This window comes from Polyodon spathula, chromosome 33 (genome assembly GCF_017654505.1).
Source record: "Polyodon spathula isolate WHYD16114869_AA chromosome 33, ASM1765450v1, whole genome shotgun sequence".
In the NCBI taxonomy this organism is placed as follows: domain Eukaryota; kingdom Metazoa; phylum Chordata; class Actinopteri; order Acipenseriformes; family Polyodontidae; genus Polyodon; species Polyodon spathula.
This window is the reverse complement of record NC_054566.1, coordinates 2,528,450-2,555,783: the sequence shown is the minus strand read 5'-3', so window position 1 is coordinate 2,555,783 and position 27,334 is coordinate 2,528,450. Positions and strand designations below refer to the sequence as shown.

Here is a 27,334-nt window from a genome sequence, read left to right as displayed (position 1 = left end):
GGAGTGAATTGAAAATGGGAACAGGCCGAAGCAAAGGGCAGCTTAGCCACTGGCCCAGTGCATAAATATTCACGAGGAGGATAACAGGACTCATGTAGGGCCGGCTCAGGTTTTGCCAACGTCCATATAGAATTGACTAGAACAAAACTAACAAGTAGTACAGCAGATGTCAGACAATGCGGCAATCACAGTTTCCTCACTCATTTTGCTGTATTTAAGGCTCTTTTATACAGCCCAATATGGATGGGTCCTTGAATGCTTTGCCTATAGACTGCACATTGTAGCCTTGGATCTATATGCACGGGCCTCTGTCAGCTTTGCGCAAAGTTGCTAATGAAAAGGCATTATGCAAATCCCCCCCATTCTCTCTTTCAATGTGTTAGCAGAACGACTCCAATGTGTGCTCACTAGTATTGGATACTCCTGCCTTCACTGCTAGCTGGATTGCTTTGCCTTAGGGCCCTGCTGTTTGTTTTGACAGTGGATCCCCTAGATAGTTGGGATTAGTCAAGCTTGTTTAGATAAACTAGAAAAACCAAGGATCTTTCTGGGTACGGCGCTCGCTGGAGCTCCTGAGCTTCCAGATGCCTCCTCCTTTCATCCACAATACAAGAGCAGTTTGCCTGGTTTCTGTCTCAGCCACGGGCTGTCACTAGAATGAGCTTCAAAATTAAACCTTGCTAAAAGCAGCCTTCATACCTAGCGTTTTTTCTTTAAACTTGCCTAGAAGTAGCTGGACACTGAGAGCATCAGGAATTGAACCAGCTACCTTAACTAAGCTTATTTTCAGGTGGATGGATACTGTAATACTATATGAAAAGCACAGGATTGTGAGTACTGGTATTGCCAGTAAAGTGTAATACTTTCTTCAAACACTGCAGTACACAAAGGTTTTGTTATGGTTCATTACATCCATGTTATATTTGAAGATTTTAACAAGAGGCTGGAAAAATGGACACAAGGAAACAAGACTGCCGTGCAGCACAGGAAGTGATGTGGTACCAGGAAACAGCAGTTAAGAATTTCTATAGTGTAAATCTGTCTGTCCCATTCCACTTTTAAAAAATCCAATCAAATAAAAAAAAAAAATGAAAAAAATGATGACGACCAGGGGTAATAAAGCTGCTAAAGGAATGAGTAAAGTAAATGTTGAAGCCTTACACCAGATTTGGAACTAGGAGGCTGTGCGGTCCAGTGGTTAAAGAAAAGGGGTTGCAACCAGGAGGTCCACGGTTCAAATCCTGGCTTCACTCACTGTGTGACCTTGAGCATGTCACTTAACCTCTTTGTGCTCTGGCAGCTGATGCATAGTTCACACGCCCTAGTCTCTGTAAGTTGCCTTGGATAAAGGTGTCTGCTAAATAAACAAATAATAATAATAACTTAATTGAGAAAAACATAGAATACAGCTATGTACCAAATATATGTGTACTGTCCATATATACAGTGGCAGGAACTCAAGTCACATGACCTAAATATGGCAACGATATTAGGTCGGAGGTCAATGGCAAGGTAACCACCACATTTTATCCTGCAAATATAAAGTCACTAACTGAAATGGTTTGTAAAATATAGGTCATTGACACTGAAGCAGAGACAGTTTTGTAAAAGTTAAAACATGTTTTATTGTATTATATCCACGATCCAACTTCACAAATAAAATTATAGAATAGAGCTGTGTACCGAGTATGAAGAACATCTTGAAGCGTTTGGACAAACTGGGCGTCCCTTACACACCTTGGTGATCACATCTTCACACATACAAATGAGAGCCCTTAGTATAGTGCCTTCCCTAGTCCATACCAATTCCTACAAGCATGCTCACAAGCACAGGAAGAATAGAACTGCAACACTTATATTACGAGTGGCAATTTCCTAGATTCAACATTAAAACACAGTGCTTGTTATTTCTTGTAAAGTGGTCTTGTAAATAAATGGATCTTTGTTAGATGTCAGGCTCGTATTTCTCTGTGTCCTGTGCCCCAGGAACCACCCCACTGCCCCCAGTCTGGGAACCTTTGGTGCAGGTTGTGTACCTGCTTATCTTTAGTGTTCCAAATCCTGTATGAAAATTCTAAATAAAGCTAATCTGAAATTCTAACACATTGAATATTAAAAGGACACATTTCATCCAAACTGTTTATGAATATCAATGTTCCTATAGACAAAGAGAAGAAGAAGTGATACCTTTAATTGGACTAACTAAATAATATTTATTCACAAGCTTTCAAGACCTCAAAGGTCTCTTCTTCAGGTTACTGGGTGAAAGCTTGTTACTGGCTAAAGGCGTATCAGTCAATAGGGTGCAGCTGGTTGGTTCGGACAGGCAATGAGCATGCAAGTGCAACACTACAGTATCTGAAAGCTTGGATTGCTAACAGAGATGTCTAACCCAGGGTAGTACAGGATATCATTTTTTTTCGCACATTGTTTTTTTTTTTATGCCGGTTTTTCTCCCCAATTATTATCTGTATCCTCGGCTCAACTCGGGGAACGGAGGCTGGAGCACGCGCCCTCCGAAACGTGCGCCTGCCAATCTGTCATTTTACACGCTGCAGATCCACAGCGAGGCCACCAGACCTATAGTGCATTAGGAGCTACTGCAGAACCACAGGTGCGCTATCGGCCACAGGGGTCGTGCTGCGCGATGAGCGGTGGATTCCCCTGCCGACCTAAGCCCTCACTGCCCGGGCAGCGCTCGGCCAATTGTGCACTGTCCTCCAGGAACTCCCGGTCATGGTTTATCTGTGACATAGTCTGGACTCGAACCCCAGGCTATAGGGGCACATCCGCGTGGAGCGCCTTTGCTGGATGCATCTCTCGGGAGCCCCAGGATATCATGTTTTAAAAAACTTTCAAAGACCTACATAATGAATGGAAGGGCACAACAGAAAAGATTGATGTTTTTTGCTATCTATTTTAAGAGCAAGCAGATTCAAATGGCATGTTAAACTTTTTTTTTTTTGTTTGTTTTTTTTTGTTTGTTTTTTTTTACTTTCCCTTACTAGAATATTTACAATCCATGTCAACTAGTATCGTCTAATTTCCCTTGCGTGTCCTCATTTCAGTTAGTGACGTACACTGCAGTATCTCCATGTTTACGAGTAGCATCCCTAATGTAAAGCAGATTGTAATATAAAAATACCCCCAAAACTCACCCATTGGCTATTAATAGAACAAGTATAACTACTTCCAAGAGCTCACTCTTCTGATTTGCCGTTTAAATTAAGCTTGATAGTCATGAAAATATTATTTACCAACAGTCTACAGTTATGGCCAAATGTTTTGCATCACCCTATAGAATTAACTCATTACTTCACAATGTCGACTGACACCTGCCGAATAATGTTACGTTAACATATTGAATTACACACCGCTTTGTAGTTTTCTATTCCAAAATCTAACATGAAATACTGTACTACTATTATGTCTTCCAGTAGAATTTTTGCGCTATAGTTTTGTAGTTTCTTTGATTACGTGACGTTGAATAAAATATCTAAATTATGCTCATATAGTTGTTTTATTATTATTATTATTATTATTATTATTATTATTATTATTATTATTATTATTATTATTAATGTCTCAATCCTAAAATTCTAGGTGATGAAGAACTTTTGGCCATAGCAGTATATTGGTTTCAAGAATATCAAACTTGCTTTAATACTCAAAAGACACTTTTTAAAAAGAAACTTAAAAGCTTTTTGAATAGGACTCTAAGTGACAATACAAAGAGTAAGAGTAATTTATGATAATGTCAAACTAAAAAGGCAGATTATTAAACTGTTATATATTTAAGAAATCCCTGGGCTTAAAGAAATGAGCTATGAGGGTTTAGGGAACTGAATCAATTTAGCCAAGAACAAAGAGGGATCTAGAAACTTAAAGGAGTTGACAAGGTTAACTCAAGCCAATACTTTAAGTGCAGCACAGAAACTAGGACCAGATGACCCAGTCTGAAATTATATGGAGACAGCCTTGGTAGGAGACACTTCTTCACACATGCTGCATTATTCCAACAAATACAGCGTCAAGCTTCCCCACATGATGTTACAACAGTTTAAATACAGCGTCACGCTTCCCCACATGATACTACAACTGTTTAAATACAGTGTGACGCTTCCCCACGTGTGCTACAAAAGTTTAAGAATTTGCACTCCTGTGTCGGACCAGGTCCGCCATTACAATTTTCTCTTTCCTGTCCAACATCATCAAAAAGACGTAAAGCACAGGTCTCTGGTCATCTTTTTTTTTCCAGAAAAAGCCGAGAAAACCTTTCAATGGTCGAGTGAGACCGCCAGGAGCAAAATGAAGCCCAAAAAACAAACAAAAAAAAGGGGGCTGTTAAATACAGCGCGATGTTTCCCCACATGATGCTACAACTGTTTAAATATAGCATGACTCGGCCCCACGTGATGCTATAACTTTTTAAATACAGCGCAACACTTACCCATGTGATATTATAACTGTTTAAATACAGCACAACGCTTCCCCCATGTGATGCAATAACTGTTTAAACAACATACCTGTCATTTTTCTTTTCATTGTTAACATCCTAACAACTTTTTACACTTATAACTTTAAAGTCTGTTTCAAAGCTCTTTTCAAAATGTCTACTCATTAGTTCATCACCTTCATTACTTTTTTTTTTTTTTCATTTTTACCAAAACATTTCTGATGATAAATAAAACATATTTGAAAGTATTGTAAGTGCTTACATCTGTGTTCTTTATGTGTTCCTAAATTTCTCTCTGTTCTAGTATTTTTACTTGCTCAGGGCTTTTCATTTTGTACTTTTGGACGATAGTTTTTTTTCTTTGTAGAGGTCACTCGTGAATATTTGCTAATTAAAGACTAATTCAAGCATCTTTTCTGGGAACTTCAAATAATATTTATCAGTGACATCAAAGAGAAAAAAAACTTCAAAAATCCCATTTCAACATTACAAAAGTACCACATTGCATTCAGTTTTCGAGAAAACATGCACCAGCTGCCTAATTTAAAAGATTCAAAGCATAAATGTCATTGTCGTCTAGGTTGTGTCAAAGAGGACGTTTTCTTTTGGGGGGGGGGGGGTGGCGACAAGGGAAGCGGGAAACTCACTTTGTTTTAATTATAAGAGAAAAAACTGTAAAATCCAGAGATCTTGCTCATTATACCACTGCTTTGTATCAAACAGCTTATTTACATTTCAGATTACATTTTTCATACAAACGCCAAGATCTATCAAAGCTGGGCTGGGGACGGCTGAAATAATGAGGGAGAAAGATTTCTTTAATAAAACGCATAGTCGGCTTTACTTCCGGCATTAGAAAAGAAAGGATTTTTCTCTGTGGTGGTGGCGATGATTCATTTATTCAGTTTCTAAATGAGGAGAGAGAGGAAACTGATGAACTTTTACTACCCATTTGTCTTTAAAAGACAATTAAGATAGAGTAGATCAAAATGGATTATCATACCACGCAGACGACAAGGGCAACAGACATACATCTTCGGGACTATTTTTTTTTTTGTGTGTGTGTGTTTGTGTGTGTGTCTGTGCGTGTTGAAACACCTTTTATCCCTCCTCTCTTAACATCCCCTCTTTCCTTCTATAAAGGCTGCAGCAGCTTTATGGCTCAAGGGAGAGGGAAAGGCTGGTCATCATTATTCACTCCTGGATGTCAATCTAACCTCTTTTCTCCGTTTCTAAAGCTGAGGCACAATAATTTGAGACAGATTCTTTTACTGTATGGAACAAAGGACCCTCGGTTACAAAACATCTAGCAGGAACAGACGGGGTTTTCTGATCAAATAATTTACACTGAAAAAAAAAAACAGCACACAAACAAAGAGAAGTGATTAGCTGTACCAGTTTTTTGTTTAGCAGAGGTTTGGGAAGAATAAGAACAAGGTAGAGAGACAGAGAAACAGAGACAAAGAGAGAATGCTGCACAACCTTATTTCACTTCTTACTGATGAAGGTACTAGCCAAGTTTGTCTACTTAACTTCCAGGTTGATCCGATCAGCCTATACCCTGCCACAGATTTTTTAAGCATTTCACAGCACCAGGGCATCCCCTGGACTGTATCAGCCATTCATTGTTAATGGTGATGGTGAGACAACCAGGCGATTCCCCAGTGCTGTGGGGTATAGGTTGATCAAAATTGACCTCGTACTTTATTTTAAATTTGACCTCAACATTTTGATCATCTTTACAAGGACCACCTGATTCTCAAATGTCCAAAAAAACAACAAACAGGAAAGGACACATTGTGTAGACAAGATATTGTGCAAAAGGGAAAAAATTACCTATTAGTCAGGGGCGCCATTTAGAGAAAAATGATAGCTCAGCAGTTAACCTGGAACCACTGAGAATGACTTCAAACATAATACTAAGGGAAAATAAAAACAATTAAAATGACAGTCAAGGACACTAAGTCATGGGTAGAAGCTATTGCATTGTCTGTGTGTGCTGATGCTTTCTAAATTGTACCAGGGAATTTAATCACTAAATCACAGCCTTAACCCTGACCGTAAAGCATATGTGTTGATACAGCAGATATGGCTGTTTGCAAAGGAACCCTACCACTGTATCATAGTGTTCAGTCTACTACACAATATATAGTGTATACAACACATTGTAATCATTAAAAATGTAATAAAGCTGTCTGCTAAACAGTGCTAGCACAGTTTTTATACAGCAACTTACTTCAATGTAAATCTTTTCATCGCATGCTTTTATTTCCCAAAGTGACATGGAAATAAAATGCCAGTGATATTAACTGCAATGTATTATTATCAAGAGCAATTAACTCCTGTTATAGTCTGGCCTGGACATTTCAATATGTGGCCTTAATAGTTGTATTAGGTTTGACTGAAGAGGGGAGTGCTTCTTCCTCTGCTCTGCCTTTAATAGATTGTATACATGGCTGCAAGCGGGGCACATGAGCAAGGCTCCCTAAGGTCATGCTTAAATACACAGCCCGGCTCATTTCAAACACACAGGCATAAGCCCACCTGGGGGCTGGCTGCTGGGACAGATGCAAATGAAGGCCCTCAGAGTAACACAGAGAGTGCAAACTCATTAAGGACTAGACTAGCCTGGGAACACCATTCCATCTTTAGAAAATATAGATATATCATTAACATGATTAAGCCGTATTGCACATGAGACATTTCTAAGGTGTTTGTGGATTTAATGCTGACGGATGACGACAGCGGCACTGGCTAAAGTCCCTCATACAGGAGCTCTGCAAGAGCATTTAATACTTGACCTGATCAGTACCTGCACTCCCCTCCTCACTGACCAGTACCTGCACTCCCCTCACTGATCAGTAGAACCTTAGGGTTACAAGCACATCAGGAATAGTGGGTGTTCAGAAACAAGTATTTTCAATGATTTAAACCATTTTCAATGATTTAATCCATGTGTAAATGTTTATAAATTTGTCTTGAGGAATAATAATAGAACAACAATACCGGTATACAGCATTCCCTCTATCTTTCAATATTTGACTTGCACATAAAAAAATGTCATATTTAAAACAGTGAATTAGTAAAGGGCCCTTGTATATTTTACTGTATAATTACAATGAAATGATTGAATCATGAAATAAATGGAAAACTGTACTGTAAATTCCCTTCAGTCACTGCGAGTATAATTAAACAATGTTAAATGTGCTCTCCATGTTATACTTTATAGCAACATTTTTCAGGAATAAATGAAAATATTAATGTGAGAATGGAATTTTATTTAAAACAAAGTAAAAACTGTAAAATAACCAGATTACAAAATGAATGCTTAGCAAAATAATATATGTATCCCTTTTGTAAATAGAAATGTAACTATTACCGAATGGGTATGCACCTCCTAAAGACCCGAATCCTGTCTTTATACCAAAGCTGTTCTCCGAGTCTGTGATGCAGTCATGGCCCTGCCCCGAGGGATCAAAAGCAATGCTGTCACAGAACTCTGTGTCATTTTCCTTCAAGCCTGCTAAAAATAATGGACGCAGTGCCTTTGAAGGTTAATGGTTACATTTCTATTTGAGGGAACCAGGGTTATGATAATAACCTAGTGTTCCCTTGAAGTATAAAATGTAACCATTACCGAATGGGTATACCCAAGCCGTCACAAGGGCATGATTGCACAATGACCAGAATGCTGTCAGGGTATGCCAAGAGGCTGCCCTGTGCAGTACCATTCGGCACCCCAGTAACAAGTAGCTAGGGTCAAAAATTGAGGGAGAATTTCAACTCTCTCCTGTGTAGTAAGAGTCCACTGGGAAGCCGTCCTTAACACTATAGTTCCAGGGCTCCCGAGTGGCGCATCCAGTAAGGCGCTCCACGTGCAGTGCAGGATGCACCCTATAGCCTGGAGATCGCAGGTTCCAATCCAGGCTATGTCACAGCCGACCGTGACCGGGGGTTCCTAGGTGGTGGTGCACAATTGGCCAAGTGCTGCCTGGGTAGGGAGGGCTTAGGTCGGCAGGGGAATCCACTGTTCATGGTGCATCAGCGACCCATGTGGCCAATAGGCATCCCGCAGTTCTGCAGTGGAGCCATCAGATCTGTGTTGTCCTGCGGCAATATAGGTCTGGTGGCCTCGCTGTGGATCTGCAGTCCGAAAAATAATGGATTGGCAGGAGCACATTTCAAAGTATGCGTGTTTCAGGCTCCGTTTCCCCCCCTGAGTCACCAGGGGGTTGCAGCGGTACAAAAAACATTCCAAATTTGGGATAAAACCAGTATAAAAAAAAAAAAACAATAAAAAAAATTGGCGATGACTACATTTAAATAAATAAAATAAAAACACTAATTCCGATACCAGGGTTTTGAAGATCCATGACATTTAGCCTGTAGAATCTAGTGACACTGCATTGTGAATGTCCTTGACAGATGCATGCGAATGCAAGTGATGCGACCTCACAAGGTTGGCGGTCATAGGTTATATCCGTAACCTATCATTCCCTTTCAATTCGAAGATGACCGCCAATGATACTTTTGGGAAAGTATACCAAAGCCATTGTGAGGGAGACGGAGCGGACAGCAACTGAGGGACATCTTGCTACTGCCATCTAGTGTTGGTGGTGCAAGCGTGCAACCTCAAGGACTCTAGTGCCTATTAAAGGTATAGAGGGATCTACAACATTAATCCAGCAGAACATGGCAAATGTATGCAGGGAAATCCAGCTAGCCGCAGTACATATATCTGTCAACGAGGCACCTCTGAAGAGGGCCCATGACGTAGCCATACCTCTGGTTGAGTGCACGGCCACACTCACAGGTGGGTGTAGGCCAGCATTAGTATACGCAGTCGAAACCGAGTCCACAGTCCAATGGGACAGTCACTGCTTAGGGAGAGCTTGACCTCGGGTCCGTTCACCACGACAAACGAAGAGCTGGTCAGACTGACGCAGCACTCTTGCTCTATCCACACAGCATCTCAATGTCCGAACTGGGCAGAGGGACCTTAATCTCCTATCCGACTCCTCCGCTAAGGGAGGGGGGTGGAAAGCCTCTAGTTCCACTGACTGATTCAAGTAATGCTGTAATCACCTTAGGGAGGAAAGCAGGATTCGTGTGCAATGATACCGTTAACATCGTCCCAAACACGCATTCAGGAACTGTGCATGGACAGTGCCTGTAGCTCACTGACCCGCTTAGCAGAGGTGACAGCTAACAGAAAGGCTGTCTTCATAGAGATATTTCATCTCTATGGTATCTACAGGCTCAAACAGGGTTTTAGTGAGAGCCTCCAGTACCACATCTAGACTCCATTCGGGAAGGATGTCCCTCATAGGATGACGTGAAAGCCGAGCACCCTTTACAAAACAGGTCGTCAGTATATGAGTGCCTGGAGTTATTTAAATCGTTGGAGACATGGCAAGCAGATATGGCTGCTAGGTACACTTTCAACGTAGAGGGGATTTACCCACCTCTTGCAGAAACTGTAAAATAACTGCTATATTTTTTCACAACCACATTTTGAAATTATTTTTACAAATATATGTACAAGTACATGTAGAAATTAAAGTATTTATGTAACAGTTAAGCATCCTTGTCAGCAAGTATGTTTTATAAATATGTAAACAAACATTTACACAGCACTTTAAAAGTTTCAAGGCTTTTTTTTTAAAAATGTATTTAAAACAGTCTTTACAAAGTCTTTATGAGGGTTTTCATAGGTGTTTTATGGGTGATGAGCTCTTTCATCACATTTCCTGCTCCTTAAGACCACACTCCTCCCTGTATCTCCTGGGTCTGGAATGAGGGAAAGGAAGTCCACACTCACACTTTTCATGTCCTGCCCGGTACTTCACTTCAAACCAGAATGGTTGCATTGCAAGGTACCACCGGGTAACCCTTGCATTGGAATCCCTCATCTTTCCCAACCTTTGTAGTGCTTTATAGTCAGTTTCAAGATAAGGGTTATCTGCTTGGAAGATAATTTTAAGAGTCAAGTGCCCATTTAATTGCCAGACGTTCTTTTTCAAAGGTTGAACGTGCTTTCCTGCTGATGTAAGCAACTGGTCTTTTCTCCTCTGGTTCTCCTTGCAACAACACAGCTCCGAGACAAACTGCTGAGGCATCAGTTTGCACTGTGAAAGATGTACTCAAAATCACGGCTAAAAACAGGATGTGAACATAAAACCTTTAACTAAAAGACTTTTCACAGGCCTCTGTCCAGAGCTCTTTGTTGGATCCTGTCTTCCTGGTCAAATAAAGTGCAGCTTTGCTGGCGAAATCCGGCACAAATCTTCTGTACCACCCGCTTAGCCCTAGGAACGACCCAACCTGTTTCTTTGTTGTAGGCCTCACAAAGTGACAAATGGCTTCCACCTTCACCATCTGTGTCTTAAGGACTCCTCTTCCAGTGATGTATCCCAGGTAACATGCTTCTGGTTTCGCTAGGACTCCTTTGTGGGAATTCACTGTCAATAGAGCTGCTTTTATCCTCTGGTCGGACAGATAACACATGGGAAAGATGGTCCTCCATAAGTTACTATAGATGACTATATCATCACAGTTTTCTGTCTCTTGCAGTACTTGGTCTATTAACCTTTGGAAGGTTGCTGGTGCTCCATGAAGACCAAAAGTCATCACAGTGAAGTGGTAAAATCCAAAAGGCGTTACAGGTATTATTGACTTTTCTTAAGACACCTGCCAATAACTTTGACAAAGATCCAGGGTGCTGATATACAAGGCTTCTAACAAGCACTCCACGTGGCATTGGATAGGGGGTCGAACTTTGATTTACTGTCTTTTAAAAGCAATACGGTGTTCCACTATCTTTGTGTGCCCTGGCTTTTCAGGAGATCCACTTCTTCAGCAAATTAATGTGGAAAGTTTGCTTCTTTCAGACATCTCTATCTCATAGTTGACTGGCCCCACTCTCCTCATCACCTACGGGATTTTACAGACCAGTCATACCATGTTTTTTGGGCGTGCTGAGCCGTGTTCACGTTCTCATGGGCAAAAGAGATGAGAGATCTTCTCCAGTTGATCTCTCATCTGGAGACATACCTGACACAACTCATCTGAGCTGCTGGTGACATGTCCCAGGGCTCCTTTCACAGGTCCTCCAGAAAAGACCTCAAATGGCGAGAATCACGTGCTAGCTTGTGGCACCTCTCGGCAGGGTTGGCGATTTTTCCAATTAAAAAAAATATATATATTAAAGTATATATATATATATACACACACGCACACGCGTGTGTATATACAATTGCAGACTTAAAAGTATTGACACTATATGAAAAAAGGTTATTCACTAATATATTAAGTGTAATAAATATTGTTTGTCAAACTATACTTATTAGTCAATGAAATATCTCATTGATGGCTGGTTGATAGCAGTTTTAGGGGATTTCCAAATATTCCCCCCTTTTTAGACTCAGATATGACTTAAACCAGGGATTCCCTGCTTTTACACACATCTTCAATCAATGTGCTGTTTTCAGTACCAAACATTGATAATGGGAAAAGCATCTTCTGATAATCTGAAATATTTAACTTCTCCTTGCGTTTTAAGGACGCTAATTGCTGGCCAGGGCTGCAGTTGGTTTGCTGTATATGAAACAAACTGTGATTAATTAAAGCTCCATTATTATATATGTATCTATGTATGTTTATATGCAAAATATTATAAAATAATAAACTGAGTTATACAGTATTTAATTAGATCATAATAATATAAGTACATTTTATAACACCAAAATAAGTTTGACGATAGGAGGGCAGAATTTTAAGTATTACTATAACTATGGTAGATTACACTGTGTAACAAAAAAAAAAAAAAAAAAAAATTGTTCCTGGGTAGTAAGTGTTATTTCCTAATTGCTTATGTCTCAAAAGTATAGAAAATGGCTATTATACAAATTATACTGTAAGTACTGTAAATACAGTATAATTGTAAAGCTCGAAAAACTACTCACTTCTAAATCTTCTGTAGTCATCTTTGTATTACTTTAGTATAAATACATGTTAATTTGGATTCATATGTTGTTTTTTTCTGACTTTATGTGAACGAAGAGACACACATTTGCCCGTTTTCCCATTGGAAATAGTGATATTTTGAAATATCACTGTCCTGGTCACAAAAGCAAAGTTTGTGGGGAATAATAGCCATTTTCTATACTTTTGAGGCATAAGCAATTAGGAAATAACACTTACTACCCAGGAACAAAAATTGTGTTACATAGTGTTATCAGAGAAAGGCTGTTATTTACAGAGAAAATGAGTCTCTACTAACCTAAGCCTAGTACAGATTTACATAAGACCTTTTTACAAATATCCCTTCAGCCAGACACAACCAATTTCATAATAATAATAATAATAATAATAATAATAATAATAATAAAAAGGAACAGAAAGCATTTTCTTAACGTATGCAAAGCTAAATGGATAAATATCTTGGGTATTATTGGCATTCTATTACAAAATAATTTCTAAAACAACTAAACTTCAAAGAGTGTACTGTGTACCTTGACTGGACACTACTTCTTAGCAAGCAAGCAGCTTCAAAGTTATTTTAATAGGGTTCATGTTTCCCTTACTATTCTATGGTGTTTGCAATCACTCTAAATGTGGTGGTTCTAGGTCTGTTGTTCCAATATTGCATTTCTTACAATTTTTCTCTACATCGCAACGCTGCTTCGAGCTTGTCTGAAGAATCCTAAGTGCCTGCACTGAACAGCCTTCCTCCTTCCATTCATGTGACAATGTGACCTTTCAACTCCTCACCTACCCCCTCTGTATATGTAGGTGGCGCTGGCAGGTCATATTGTCACATGAGTTGAATGAAATGAGGAAGGCCGCTCAGTCAAAGAAAAATGGTAGTTCAATTTTGGAGCAACAGAATGATTGCTAAAATTACGAAATATAAAAAATATGTAGAAATGTAAAAAATATATATAAATATATATTCTATTAAACTAGGTCATTGCTCTTTAAATATGTGTTTTTCTGGGAATACACCCTTTAAGCATTCTAGCTTATGAAAAATAAACAAATCATCAATCTTGTGCCCCATGCATTACACTGAACACACTGGAGAGGAGTGACTCCCCAAAAACAAAACTGTCCATGCACACAAAAACGCAGTTCATTCCACACTCCGAACCTGGTCGCTGTAGTCATCAGGGAACTGCCGCCGCACCTCAGGATCTGTAAATAATTGACAGATAATATTAATTGGCTTTGGATTAGTAAGCAAGTAGAGTATCACACATTAATATTTGATCAGAAGATGATACAGGGACCTTGGCAGGGGATCCGAAGGGGCAGCTGGGGCTTTTATGCTGATTAGACCAGGAAAGAACCTATTCAAGGCGATCCCGCTCCGCTTCTCCAGGAAGACTTCTCCTGTTAGCTTAACGCTGCTATCTAGCCTAACGCTGATATCTAGCCTAACCTCCTACTGGCAGCAAATTGCCTGCTGGATTTGCTGCCAGGAAAAAAAAATAAAAATAAAAAAATTATTAAAAATATCACACTTTCAGGCCTGCTTTGATTGTTATTTTATTAGCTCTTACGTTCAGGTGACCTACAGAGACAAGAATGATATATGTCCTAAACATGGAATACGCTGCAATCCTCTGATGTTTTCCGTGACCAGCTTCTAACAACGTGCCACATTGTTATCAGAACTTGACTTCTGAATAATAAGGGAAAGTGCTGCAGGGTTAATTTACCTTGTGGCAATCTTCCAAAAAAATTTCTAAGCAATTCCTGCAGGCTAATAAAAGCAGTGCCGATCCTCGCACGGCGTGCATGACAACAGTATTCAAGATTTAAGAGGAGAAGAGAGATGCTGCTGGAACAGAACATGACAACAGCGCCCCTCTCATCTAGCATACACTTTCATTTGTTTTGTCAAATTAGTTTTACCGTTACACATTGTACAAGTGTCTGCCAACGAAAGGGAAACAGAATGCCTTTACTCCAGGAAACACATTCAAATCCGATCACTGCCGTAAATGACAGATATAAAAGGGGAGTGCAAGATTTAAAGAGAATGTGCTTTGTTTTAAATACTGATCTAAAGAGTTCTGTCTTTTAAAAAAAGTCTGTCCTTTAAAGAGACACTTGGTATCTGAGTTTTCTGAACATGTAATTTCTTCTCTAAAGAGCTCTCAGAATCACATCTAACCACCACACTGTGGTATTTCTTATTGAACCCTGGTGTACAGTATGGGGGGCAGGCCATGATTCTGAGACGTGCTGACACCACAGGGGTGATATAAGCAATACCGCTTTCAAGAAGTCATCAGGATGTGATCATAATATAGAATTCAACTAAACAAGAAGAACAATTAGACAACGGCGATACTGTATACCCATAACAAGCCAGTTCCTCTGAAAACAGAAGTAGCAATGAAATGTTTAAGCACAAATTGATAAGCACTTTTCCAGATATATACAAAAAGGCAACTGTAAATGCTCTCAATAATGCTAAATAAGTTAATAACAAGTGTGCCAAACAGATGGACGACTGGACGGACAGACCATCTCAAATACATGCCCTTTGCAGGGGATCTCATCCCTAATAATGGACAGAAACATTCTTTATGCCCGAAATAGAAACCAAGCACATAAGAGTAGGGTTAAACTTTATCTTTTATAACAGACCTGTACAAAGAGTTCTGCTCTTACTCTTCTTAGTCTCTCATGAAAAAGCAGCTCATTAATAATGACTTGAGGGGGCCTCGCTGAACCTAGATATTTGACCCTCCCCTGCCCTTTAAACGCATTATTAATGAGTAGTTCTTCTCTTCAAGGCATCAAAGGCCAGCAGGAGTAAATGCCAAATAAGTAAATGCCATGCCTTGTTTTATTTTTTATTTTTTTCCAAAATCTTTGTAATATGAAAAACCTCATACATTTTTATAATCTTATTCAAGTATATATGTTTATGGATTCAAGGGTACACCTGCTAGCTATGTAATGGTTCACAGTAAATATGAGCTTGGTTATTCCTGCTCATCCCAGAGATGGGGAGATTATGGTAAAGGCAAACAACTTAAGTTCCAAAATCTTGAACTCAACAGTCCTAAGACTTTTTTTTTTTTTTTTTTTTTTTTTTCAAATCAGGTAATTATAGGTAGGGTATTTTTTTTTTTATTTTTTTTTTTCACTTTTTGTAAAAAGAACCGATTTCGCCAGTTCTTTCTGGACAGCACAAAATAGTTTTTAACTGTTGAACCATCCCAAGAGCTGAGCTCAAATCAAACAGCAGCACAGACTGGAGGGGTGCCTCACAAAACAATACAGTAAACTGGGCCCTGAACGAGGTGAAGTGAGGGGAAGTTTAAAGGCAAAGAAACACAGTATTTGAACTCTTTGTATCGTTTTACAAGTTCAAACCTCGAAACCCAAATTATGGGGTCATTCCATGGCAGTCATCAACAGTGTACAAAGGAGCAAAATGAACACAAATGACGACAAGAAAAAGACTTGTGTTGCCACTTTAATTAGGTTGTGTAGGGCTGCGCCAGAGACTTCAATCTGAGCTTAAATTATAATACAACAATAAAATTATAGTTACAATGTGCAACCATTAACCTTTCAAATATTTCTGCTGTTCAAAAAAAAAAAAATGTTATAGCCATCAAAGGGCCAAAACGATGAAACTCAGTTCAAGCATATTTGTATCTTTGCCGAGTTATTTTAATGGACTCTTTGCTGTGTAAAAACTTCCCCCAGGCTGCTGCTGCTGTCTCTGACTCCTGTTCAGTGCTGCTGTTCAGTTAAACAAGCACAGTTCAATGCAGCAGCAACTACAGGCAGCAGTGTGAGGATAATATGCATGCATGGTCTGCGTTTAAACCACTTTCCTTCACATACATGTAAACTACAACTCATTTCACCAAACTGACTACATCCCTGAATGAGCACCCACTAGAAACACATCTGCACAAGTACAGTTTTGAAAAGGGTATTTTTACTGGAATAGTAAAAGTACCACGCATGCTAAATTATTATTCAAGCAGAAACAGCAATAGATAATGATAAATAACATATGCGTTAGGATATTAAAAGAGGTAAGAAATGAACCTCAAAGTTGTCTTTATTTACTTTTGTTTTAATTGAGCAAACCGCATTTAAATTGAACAAAATATTTCCTTTTGCCAACATAAGGCATGCTGTTTTATTCTGTCTGGCTTGCATTTTTGCCTTATTAGTATGCTTCAGTTTCCCCTACCTCCCGTACTACAGTATAATGTCGCACTTGGCTTACTCAACAGGAATCTGCGTATGACAAGCCACATGGTTATGCTAGCTATGCATGTTCAGCCTGACTTCAGTGCTCCAAAACTACTGTTGTGTCTGGCACTGCGTTTTGTTAATAGCACAGTTTTATGATCAAGAAAACAGACATTCCTGTACCCTGCAATAAAGCTTCCTGTAGCTGAGCACTGTTGAGCAGTGTTTCTTATTAAAATGTAACAAGTATTTCAATAACATACATTCCTGCCACGGTAGTAAATTCAAAGTAGAGCCATCAGTACAAGGACACTGAAGCTGAGGACCATGACATATCTCAACAGTATTACACAATAGTATAAAATAAGCAATTCGTAATTACATGTTTAATCACAGTTTACATGGAAGCTCCAGAGAGGAGTCAGTGTTATCTGACTGTGAGGGAAACTAGCTTATGGTTCTGTGAATAGTCATTTTTTTATTACCCCTTCCCATGACAAATTGGTGGCGATTTACGGAGAACCCGGATTATTCAGTTTCCTATGAGGGGTGTTGAACCCGGATTATTCAGATTCCTAGGAGGGGTGTTGAACCCGGATTATTCAGTTTCCTATGAGGGGTGTTGAACCCGGATTATTCAGATTCCTAGGAGGGGTGTTGAACCCGGATTATTCAGATTCCTAGGAGGGGTGTTGAACCCGGATTATTCAGATTCATAGGAGGGGTGTTGAACCCGGATTATTCAGATTCCTAGGAGGGGTGTTGAACCTGGATTATTCAGATTCCTATGAGGGGTGTTGAACCCGGACTATTCAGATTCCTATGAGGGGTGCTGAACCCGGATTATTCAGATTCCTATGAGGGGTCAACAAGACTAAATAACATTGCTGTGCTTCATATTCACAGAGAGGCAGAAGCAGTTATACATGGCTTCATTAGCAGAAGTGCCATCAGAAGGAACACTTTCACCATGACACAAGCATGAAGGTAAGAGATTTGACTTTTAAACTGTTAGATATGGGGGATAGAGGGTTGGGGGGTGCACCAAGCACTCTCAATCATTTGGAAAATTTGGTGCCGATGAAAGTAGGGCTATTATAATAATAGAGCTTGAGCTAAAGAATGTCTATACCAAGTGCCATTACAATTGGATCAATTCGTTTTCATGACAGTCAAAAGAACAATAATCCAGTCTGAGTTCTTAGTAAACTGGTTGCACACATTGTACGACCACTGGCAATACTACTACTACTGTAGGTAAAACTTTATTTTTAAAGGTAATTTGGATAATTTAGCATTATCCAACCTAAACACAATGAAGTGATTTTGTGGTACTGTGTAATAAATATCTACAGTTCAAACAGGAAAAAAAGAAAAAGCATTGTCTTTAAAAGCCACTCTGTCTCTCCAGTGCCAGAAGTATCTTACTGTATAGCTCTGTGTTATAAAAAATTCATCAACTGCTAAACTGAGAGCTCCAAGTTGCTGAAAAAGGTCCTTTAGTTGAAAGGTACTGTGTATAAATGTGCTTTGTGTGCAGTTCCTCTAAAGTAATGGAAGACTTTTCTTACAAACAGCATCAGCATGGAGCATGTACAGAACCGGCACCCCACAGCTCAGCAAACCGGCTTTACATTTTGTTCCTGGCAGCCGTCCATGTGCGTGTCTCTCTCTATTATTATTTTTGTTTTACATTGCGTCAGCTTTATTTCATTGACTTTTAAAGGTCTGGGGACATTTTATAAAAATGCTCTGTATCTTTATTTGGAAAATAAGGTACATTGGGAAACTATGATTCATTCAAAAATGCACAGACCCTCCCCAGTTCTATTGGCTCTGATTCAAGAGAAGATTACAATTGCAATGCTGAGGAGAAAGCAGGCAAACCAAATCTTGTAAAAGTTAAAAATACCTGGGTACAAGGCCTAGACTGTATCCTGTGTATACAGTCTTACAGTGACGGCAATCCTGACTTAGCAGATAACAAGTTCATATGAAGACTGAAAGAGTTACAACTGAGGCAAAGATGCTTTGTTACTGTTATCAGCTTTAATTGATTACTACATTAGCCAGCCTGTACCATAAACAGCTATCCTTTTTCTATTAGTACCACAGTGATGAAAGAATTACTTAAACAGTATACTTACCGGTTTCTGAAGAAATCTTGTACATTTATTAAGCCATCCTGAGAGTCATCCATAGACTTATTCACAACAATCACAAACACAGTATAGTTTTCCATAGAAGATTAATAGACTGTTTTATTGTAATGAAGGAAACACCTTCGAAGGTTGCATTTGTTGTTGGTTTTTATTGCTTTTCTAAGTAGCAATGACATATAAGTGTTGTGCGCAGAGATATTTATTTTGCAGGCAGATTTTCTGTCTTTGTTCTATTAGCTCAGACAGGTTTGAACACCGGTTTGACAGATGGATGGCAGTATGTAGACTCCATGTGCTGTCTTGGTTCCCCGCCAGGTTTCACAAACAGCTGACTCCTCCGTGTTGTGGTAGAATATGCTGGATATGATTGCTTCTGATCTACAGGACTATAGTTGATTTGGATGTAACAGTCGATAATACTCATGTGCCAGCTTATGGGGCACTTGTTGCCTGTTTTACCCTACATACACAGCTTGCTTACTAGACTGGTGAGTTTCCCTAATCTTTAAATACTTGTGATTGTTTTGTTTTTTATGTCATACGATTTTTATAAAAGTTGGGTTTTATTTTAATGGTCTAAACAGTGATGGATCTACCTACCTCCATTACTTTGCTCTTAATGTAGTATCAATTAATTTATTAGCATTCCTCTGTGCAATAAAAAAGTCAGATTGATATATTTTACTATGGCAATACTAAGGCACAGTTCAGATAAAATAGACTCCACATGCCTGTGTTTTTTTTTTTTAAACTAGCAAACCATACTTGTCAACACATGAACACATGGTCTATGTTAGACCATTGTTACATAATAAAAAGATTCTGCTACCAATACAAGTGGAGAACGCCAGCTCCAGCCTATGCTGCAAACCGGCAGCATAAAAACCAACTAGCAGAGCTTTGAAATTAGCCGTAAACCACTTAATCTCATTTCTCAATTCCATAGAGTTTAAACCAAACCTTTTTTTTTTTTTTTTTTTATAAAGGCCCCTCTCGGCAGGCTAGCCTAGATGTTAATCCGTGCTGTAACCCGATTCGATTTTCCAGATGACAGGGTGGGAATATGCCACTAAGAAGCACATCAACAGCCACATACTGCTCTTTTACACATCCCCGCTCATTTACAGTCTGCACACTTTGGTGCATTCCAAGACACAGCCACTGAAGAGACCTGAATAAACGGTCAGCGCACCTATATCAAATCTGCTGCCACAGAATGCAAAATACAGAATAAGTGACCATTTCACGAAACCCCATTTGTCCGCCAAACAGCCCCTACCAACACTTCAGAGTAAAACTATGGCAAGCCAAATGATCCTTTAGAGACATCAAATTCATTTATATCTCTAAATATTTTAAGAAATCTCTAAATCATTTCCAGATATCTAAACTACTTTGCAGATATCTTTAAGTTTTAAATGAGATATTGAAAACGCATTTTCAGACATCTTTAAATCGTTTAAAGATATCTCAAAATGTTTCAGATAGCTTTAAATTATTTTCAAATACTTGAAATTCAGTTTAGGATATCTTGAAATTACTTCTTATCTATCTATTTTCTATAAATAATTTCCTGTTGATTTAGAGGTATCTCTAAATGGGCAGGAAATCCATTCAAAACAGCATTTTCACAGGAAGTCATTTTGAGATATGTTGCAATGACTTCCTGTTCATTTAGAGATATCTTTAAATAATTTTGAGATATCTCTGAATGACAGTTTGTCATATCCATCCATCCATTCATTATTATTAATCGCTTACTCCTTTACAGGGTCGTGGTGAGCCAGAGCCTAACCCGGCAGATGCAGGGTACAAGGCAGGACTACACCCTGGACAGGATGCCAGTCCATCGCTGGGCACCACACACACACACACACACAAACACTCACACAGAGGGCAATTTAGAATGCCCAATTAACCTGAACAGCATGTCTTTGGACTGTGGGAGGAAACCAGAGTACCTGGAGAAAACCTAAGCAGACATGGGGAGAACATGCAGTTTGTCATATAGTGCTAGAAAAACATTATTTAAAGACATGTGAAAATGAATTGTAGACCTCCATATCATTTTTAGATCTCAAAATGAAATTAAGGTACCTTAAATGGTTCATTTACAGATCTCAAATTCATTTTATGATCTCAAATTCATTTAAAAGATATCTCCCGAAATCACTTGCGTCTGTATCGACTTAAAATGTAAAACATTGTTTCCAGAAGCTTGGGACATGTGAAGCATAATTTCGGCATATCCTCTACATTTCTAAATGTTGTTGTTATAAATGCAAGCCCCAAGCTGTTTAATTTAGCTTTAAAATGTTTAAGAGGGGTCTCAATTGTGAATTTTACTCAACTTCCACTTTCCACTTTCCAATTCCACATTCCACTTACAAATTAGTGACTATTTTTAAAACTGAGCTTTTCTGTTAAACGTTTATAAATAAAAGAAACAAAAGAAACTTGTGGAGATGAAGAAAAACACAGAAAGTAAAACACAATTTCATAATGTCTTTTATTCACAAATACGATATTCTACTTCAAGGGCTTCATATCATAATGTTAACGATGGTCTTCTTGCAAATTAAACGGTTCAAATTACAAAAGTACATGTTTTAAAACGAGCATTCCAAATCCCACCAACAATCTTTCATTTTTCAATCACTGCCTTTGAGAACTTCAGTTAGTCACCTGGTTTTGAAATATCATTCACAGATCTCTGGAAGCTCAATTTTAACAATGTCAGAATTAGCTACTGATCTTGGCACTTATTTAAATGAAGATCCTTTTAGAAATGCTTCTTAATAACCCTCACTGAGACTCCTATTACAATGCAGCGGTTTGGATAATCATATCTGAGAAATCCAGGTTGTTGTCTGGATTGCAATCATTAGGAGGGAAGTCTGTGATGAAATTATACAAGTTAACTAAATCAAATATAAATCACCTCTTCCTGAACAAAACTTGATGACAAAGCTTTAGCTAAAGCTAACCTGTCTATTTCAATATAAAAGTAGTTTCACATGTAATTGAGTATTTCCATGCTAAATGTTTGAGTAAATTGACAAGTTGCAGGATGGTTTATTTGAAATTAAATATTAAAATTAGATACAACACTCACTTGAGCTATAGTGTAGATAACTGCTGAAGAAATGTTATCTGGACATGGAGTTTACCCTCTCATACATGATCCAAACATAACATGGCAAAACACAATGACTTACAGGGTGTTTATAAACAATACTGTCACATGTCTAATTCAACTGATTATTCTAATCTAGAAAACTTAGATATTATGGTAAGTGTGTTTTTCCACTGTAGCAAGCAATTCTATATTCTAGATTGTTTTTTTTTGTTTTGTTTTTGTTTTTTTAAATGCGCTACGTTCATATCAGTATCTGCCCGCACTGTTACGAATATGAAAGTTATTATTCAGCTCTTTAGGAAGGAATAATACTCAAAGGCTGCTTTTTTGGGTACCAACTTATACCTGTACTTTTTATTAAAACGTTTTTTTGGGGGAAACGGGACTCTGTTAATCACTAATGAAGGTTTTTAATCTTGCATCCTGAAGTCTGTCCAATTATTTCTATGTTTGCAACAACCAAGCAGTCGGTTGTAGTAAATCCAAAACAGTGTCATTAATTATTCATTATCCCGGACTTTGACCCATGCCCTTTGACTTCTGACTGAAGAGAGTTGTCATTTTGCGTTAAGTAAGTGAGAGGCTCAGTAAAATAATCAAGTTAACGACTTGCTCATCTCCTCTCCTGCTGAGCCGCTCGGAGCGCTCCTGAGCATTTCTCATCAGTGATCAGAGGGAGCGAACGGAATGGCCACCTGCAGGAAACAGGTGGAGATGACAGGCAGGACTGACAAATACGTTTGTCAAGAACGATGAACTGGTTTCGACTTATGAAGTTATGGGTTAATTGGCTAAATAAGATGGTAAAAATGGTTGAGCTGTTTTACGGTTATTAATGTATTACTATTGGGTTTGTATTATTCATAATTTTCATTATTAATGTCGGTATTAAACACAGCCAGATATGAGGTTCAGTCCAAACACAGCGCCGAACTCGGTGAGGTACAGCAGGGGACAGTAACTTCACACAGGGCCATTTCATCTACCATCACCTCAGAAACACAGACAAGCAAAGAATTATTATTCTCCATTTTTAAATGTCAATCAGCGCTCAGTGTGCTTTCTGAGCGTTCTCACTCTGAGCAGCTCACTTACTTAACATGCCCAGTATTTGTCAGTCCTGCCTGTCATCTCCACTTGTTTCCTGCAGGTGGCCATTCCGTTCGCTCACTGCGATCACTGATGAGAAATGCTCAGGAGCGCTCCGAGCGGCTCAGGAGGAGAGGAGCTGAGCAAGTCGTTAACTTGATTATTTTACTGAGCCGCTCACTTACTTAACGCACCCAGTCTTAACACTTGGAGTGAGAAAATTGTGTGCAAGCAACAAAACACTTTTGATTACAGCATCATAACGAATACCTTGGACTCCCATTTTTGACTGCTTTTCATAATAAAATGTCAATAAATAATTAAAATTAAAAAATGTCATGCATAAAATTAACACAATTGTAATTTTTTGGGCTCTTTTCATGCCTTGTGTCCGTCCTCATTTGCAGCGTTCCCATGCATGGAGTATGAACTTCAAGTGCATGCAACACTTGTGCAACATGAAAAATGGTCTTCCCTTTAATAATACTATGCCACTGAGACTCGTGATCTTCCCTTTAATAATTCCATGTCATTGAGACTCTAGAGCACATGATAAGAGGGGGATGCACATCCCACCATGAACTTATTTTTCAAACTTTATACATGTGTACCCGGTTAGTGTGGAAATGCACAGTTTTAGCTGCTTTTTTTATATTCCCCCTACTCTTTAATGGTGTTTGCAATCAAAGTGATGCTGTTGCTCCAATACTGAGTTACATCATTTTCACAGCCAGCCTTTACCTACCTTTAAACTTGCTTTGAGCTTTTCTGGAGAATCTGAAGTGCTGGTAAGTGAAAAAACTTTCTTGTTCCATTCTAGTCATGTGACAAAGAGACTTTTTAATCCTGCCAGCCAAACATTCTTTACTTTTATAACAAACTATGAGAAAACCTCCACGGCATTCAACAGTATCCTCGGAAAGGTAAAAATAAAAATAAATAAATCATGCTATAATGAGGCCTAGAGCTTTATACAGCATATTGTAGTTGAAACTCTTGCTGAATAGAGCTAAAGGCAATGTTTTTCTTTCAAAGTATTTGTTTTTCTCTGTGTTCAAAAAGACATTACAAGCTTGTAAAACGTAATAAGCTTAAAATACTCTTAGTGCTGCTGTCTTGCTGTGTCATGCTATCAGTAACTAATATGTAACCAAGTGTGTTTCTTTACATTGGTTTAATTTGCTATACAGGTCAAAGTACTTCTAAATGAGTCTGGGGGAAGTGATCTTCGATTTACATTTCCTTTATGTTTTTGCATTGGGAATTCTACCGTAGTGCTGTAACTTGTGAGTAACTGCTTTTCAGTTGTTTGTAATTTGCATGCAGGGATTGGACACAACATAGGTATCTTTTTAGAAAAATCTGCTATATAGACAGTTAGGTCATGACAACTCTGTAAGGCGTTTAATTTGGAGGGATGTGATATGACGTGTCTTGTCTCCCTACAGCTGAAGCAATCATGGCGATCTAAACAAACTGGGCTGTCAGAAAACCCTTCCTTTGTTCCTTCCTTCACATCCATTCTCATGCAGAATGCAGGAAACAAATACCAAGGGTTGTTATATTTTCATGAGAAACTGAACACAAGCGAGTGAGAAAGACTAAAGCTTTTCAATAAGTAAACAAAAAAATAAAGACGACAGCAGGATGGGTATTGGGGATTGAGGAGGGTGGGATTTCTAATATTCCATTGCTGCTGAAAAAAGTTCCCAGCTTGTAATCCTATTGTTCACATGGGGGGGAGGGGGGGGGGACGACTGCTGTAGCTATGTTTGTAGAGAAGGAAGCCTCCCCCCCTAGTGCTGGCTTCATGCGAGCCTGCTTCCTGACAGAACACCAAAAGATTCTCAGACTAGGAAAGGGGTACAGTGTGCCATTGGGTCGTTCGTTATCTCTTTATTAAGGGTTCTTGTTTCAATCTGTTTACTTTAAACTCATTTCATGGTTTAACCCTTTAAGGACCGTGATCGTGTGATCATAGCAAAGTGTCTTTCTGGGCCTGTGATCAGGTAAATGCAATAAAAAACGTTCCCTAGTGTTCTTTTTCTAGGAAGAGAGTTAAATACAGCCTACTGAAAAAAGCTTGGTCCTTAAAGGCCTAAAAAATGAAAAAACACATACTGACAAAAAAATAGCAACGTAGCCAATTGTTGAAACGATGCAAGCATTTTGAATTGGGCTTGGTTTTGAGCTTGGTTTGTTTGGCAGTTCAAAACTGAGTATGCATGCGCCAATAAAAGTCAGTCCCCTTCTCATTGTAACTAAACTGACCCGTCACACTTCAAACACGCAATCAAAAATATAAGGGAAACCCTAAAAGAAACTAACATACACAAGTTTCAATTAGTGTACACTGGCGAATGTGCTAGCCGAAACGTTTGTCTACCTTGGCCTAACAGATTCCGACTTAGGGTATACAATGTAGTTTACATCTTGAAATGTAGCAAAGTGCACCCTGTAAGAAAGCAATAAACAAGCTGCAAGGAATTTTCTTTACGTTTATATTTTTGCAAAGGACTGCTAGGTAAATATACAGGACTGCAGGGCACTTACATGGCTTAAAGTAAATGATTCTGCACTATAAAGATCTGGGAAATGAAAAGCAACACACAAAACTTATAAGGGATCCATATTATGAATTGACCTTACTTTAGATTTATTTTACTAAGATATGCCATCTCACCATTAAAAGAAGTCTGACGATATTTTGTGCCTGTACTGTTACTTTCCAGGACCAATTACTGCAGAAGTAAGCCAGGTAAGGAGCTTGTCTTTCAGTAAGTCGATGAGGTGTGAAGAAGCACTTAAGATTACTTCCTTGATTTAAATACAGCAAGGTATTTTATTTCTGAACAGCCTTTCTCTATCAAGGCACAGATGCTTAAATGACTGTTTGTTTGTTTAGTTTTGTGTGGTGGGGTTAAGACCCTGTTAACAGGTGGTCTGTGAAAGACAGTGTGAAATCGTATACAAAGAATGATCTTGGCCTGGCCTAGCCAGCACTGTATCCTTCCACACTGAAGCCCTTAAGGAATGCAAACTACAGGGGCTCTGACGTTAGTCAAGAGCAGAGATGCAGAAGGCTCAATGTCAAGCCACTGTTATTTAGATAATCATTCAAGTTGGGCTTTCATTTAAAATGGATCAGAAAATGATTCTGAAATTCCAAAACAAATGCCTGCAAATTACAAAACTGTAAATCAGCTTGAACAAATGATTACTGAGTGACTTAATCACCAACATTACTGATGCAAACGTATTATATTTGAAAAAGAATGGAAATACTATATAGTTAAAAAATGTTCAAAACTTTTTTGGATAAATAATTAGTTTCATATCTTGAGTATCGCCTAGTATTACCAGTAGTTGTTTTGCAAAATAGTTGTTTGAAAAAATGCCACCACATGCCAGAAAAAAAAAATTTATATTCTATATATAAAAATAATAATATAAAATGGATATATATATATATATATATATATATATATATATATATATATATATATATATATATATATATATACTATATATGTGTACAATGCGTGTGTGTGTGTGTGTGTGTGTGTGTGTGTGTGTGAATACTTCAACATCCAAAACATTGCAGCTGATGCCTTTCAAATACTCTTCCACGAAAAATGTTAAGCAGGTAGGTCATATATTTCAAAAGTTCCCTAACAATCCAATTAATATATACATATTTTAACATCCATTTAACCGCTGTCAGCTACTTTTGTACATGTCCAACTACTAGAACTTACAGAAATATCTGAAGTTAACTTTAATTTCTTACCTGTACTGTATTACTGTGATAACAACTACGTGTTTTCTTTGTATTGTCATCTCAAAACATGTTAAGTACACAAAGCCAAATAAGTAAATAAACAGATTAGCTATGTGTTATCATTTAACGCGGTAAAAAACACAATCAGAACGATTAAACAAACATCCATTTTTTATTATTAAATTGCTCTGGTATTATGACCTGTTTCAGTTTTGTACTCCTAAAAAGCCTTTACAGGAGCATTGTCTCACCAGTCTATCACTCTACCACCAAGTAATAAAGTTGAATAGTCGTACGGCTTTATGTTATGTAGGTATTCACGTCAATCCAGGCCACTGTCAGTTTACAAAAACTGCCTTATTTTGAAAACTCAATGTTGACAGGTACGTGAACCCACTTTCACAGTCACCTATGCCCTAAGTCACGTGAACGAGACCTAAATGACTTCTTTAACATCAACATTAGTTACCCAG

The 27,334-nt window shown here is 38.4% G+C and overlaps 1 protein-coding gene across 7 annotated transcripts in view; it reads right to left on the bottom strand.

Moving 5' to 3' along the window:
- Nucleotides 1–27,334, bottom strand: part of LOC121303562 (DENN domain-containing protein 1A-like) — a 293,214-nt gene that overhangs the window by 209,415 nt on the left and 56,465 nt on the right. For 6 of the 7 annotated variants that reach the window (XM_041234341.1, XM_041234346.1, XM_041234344.1 and 3 more), the window contains exon 3: nt 13,608–13,651. In XM_041234341.1, coding sequence (XP_041090275.1) covers nt 13,608–13,651 — 44 coding nt within the window. Of the gene's footprint in view, nt 1–13,607; nt 13,652–18,837; nt 19,334–27,334 lie in introns of those variants that run through there. The other variant, XM_041234342.1, reaches the window with a different exon arrangement.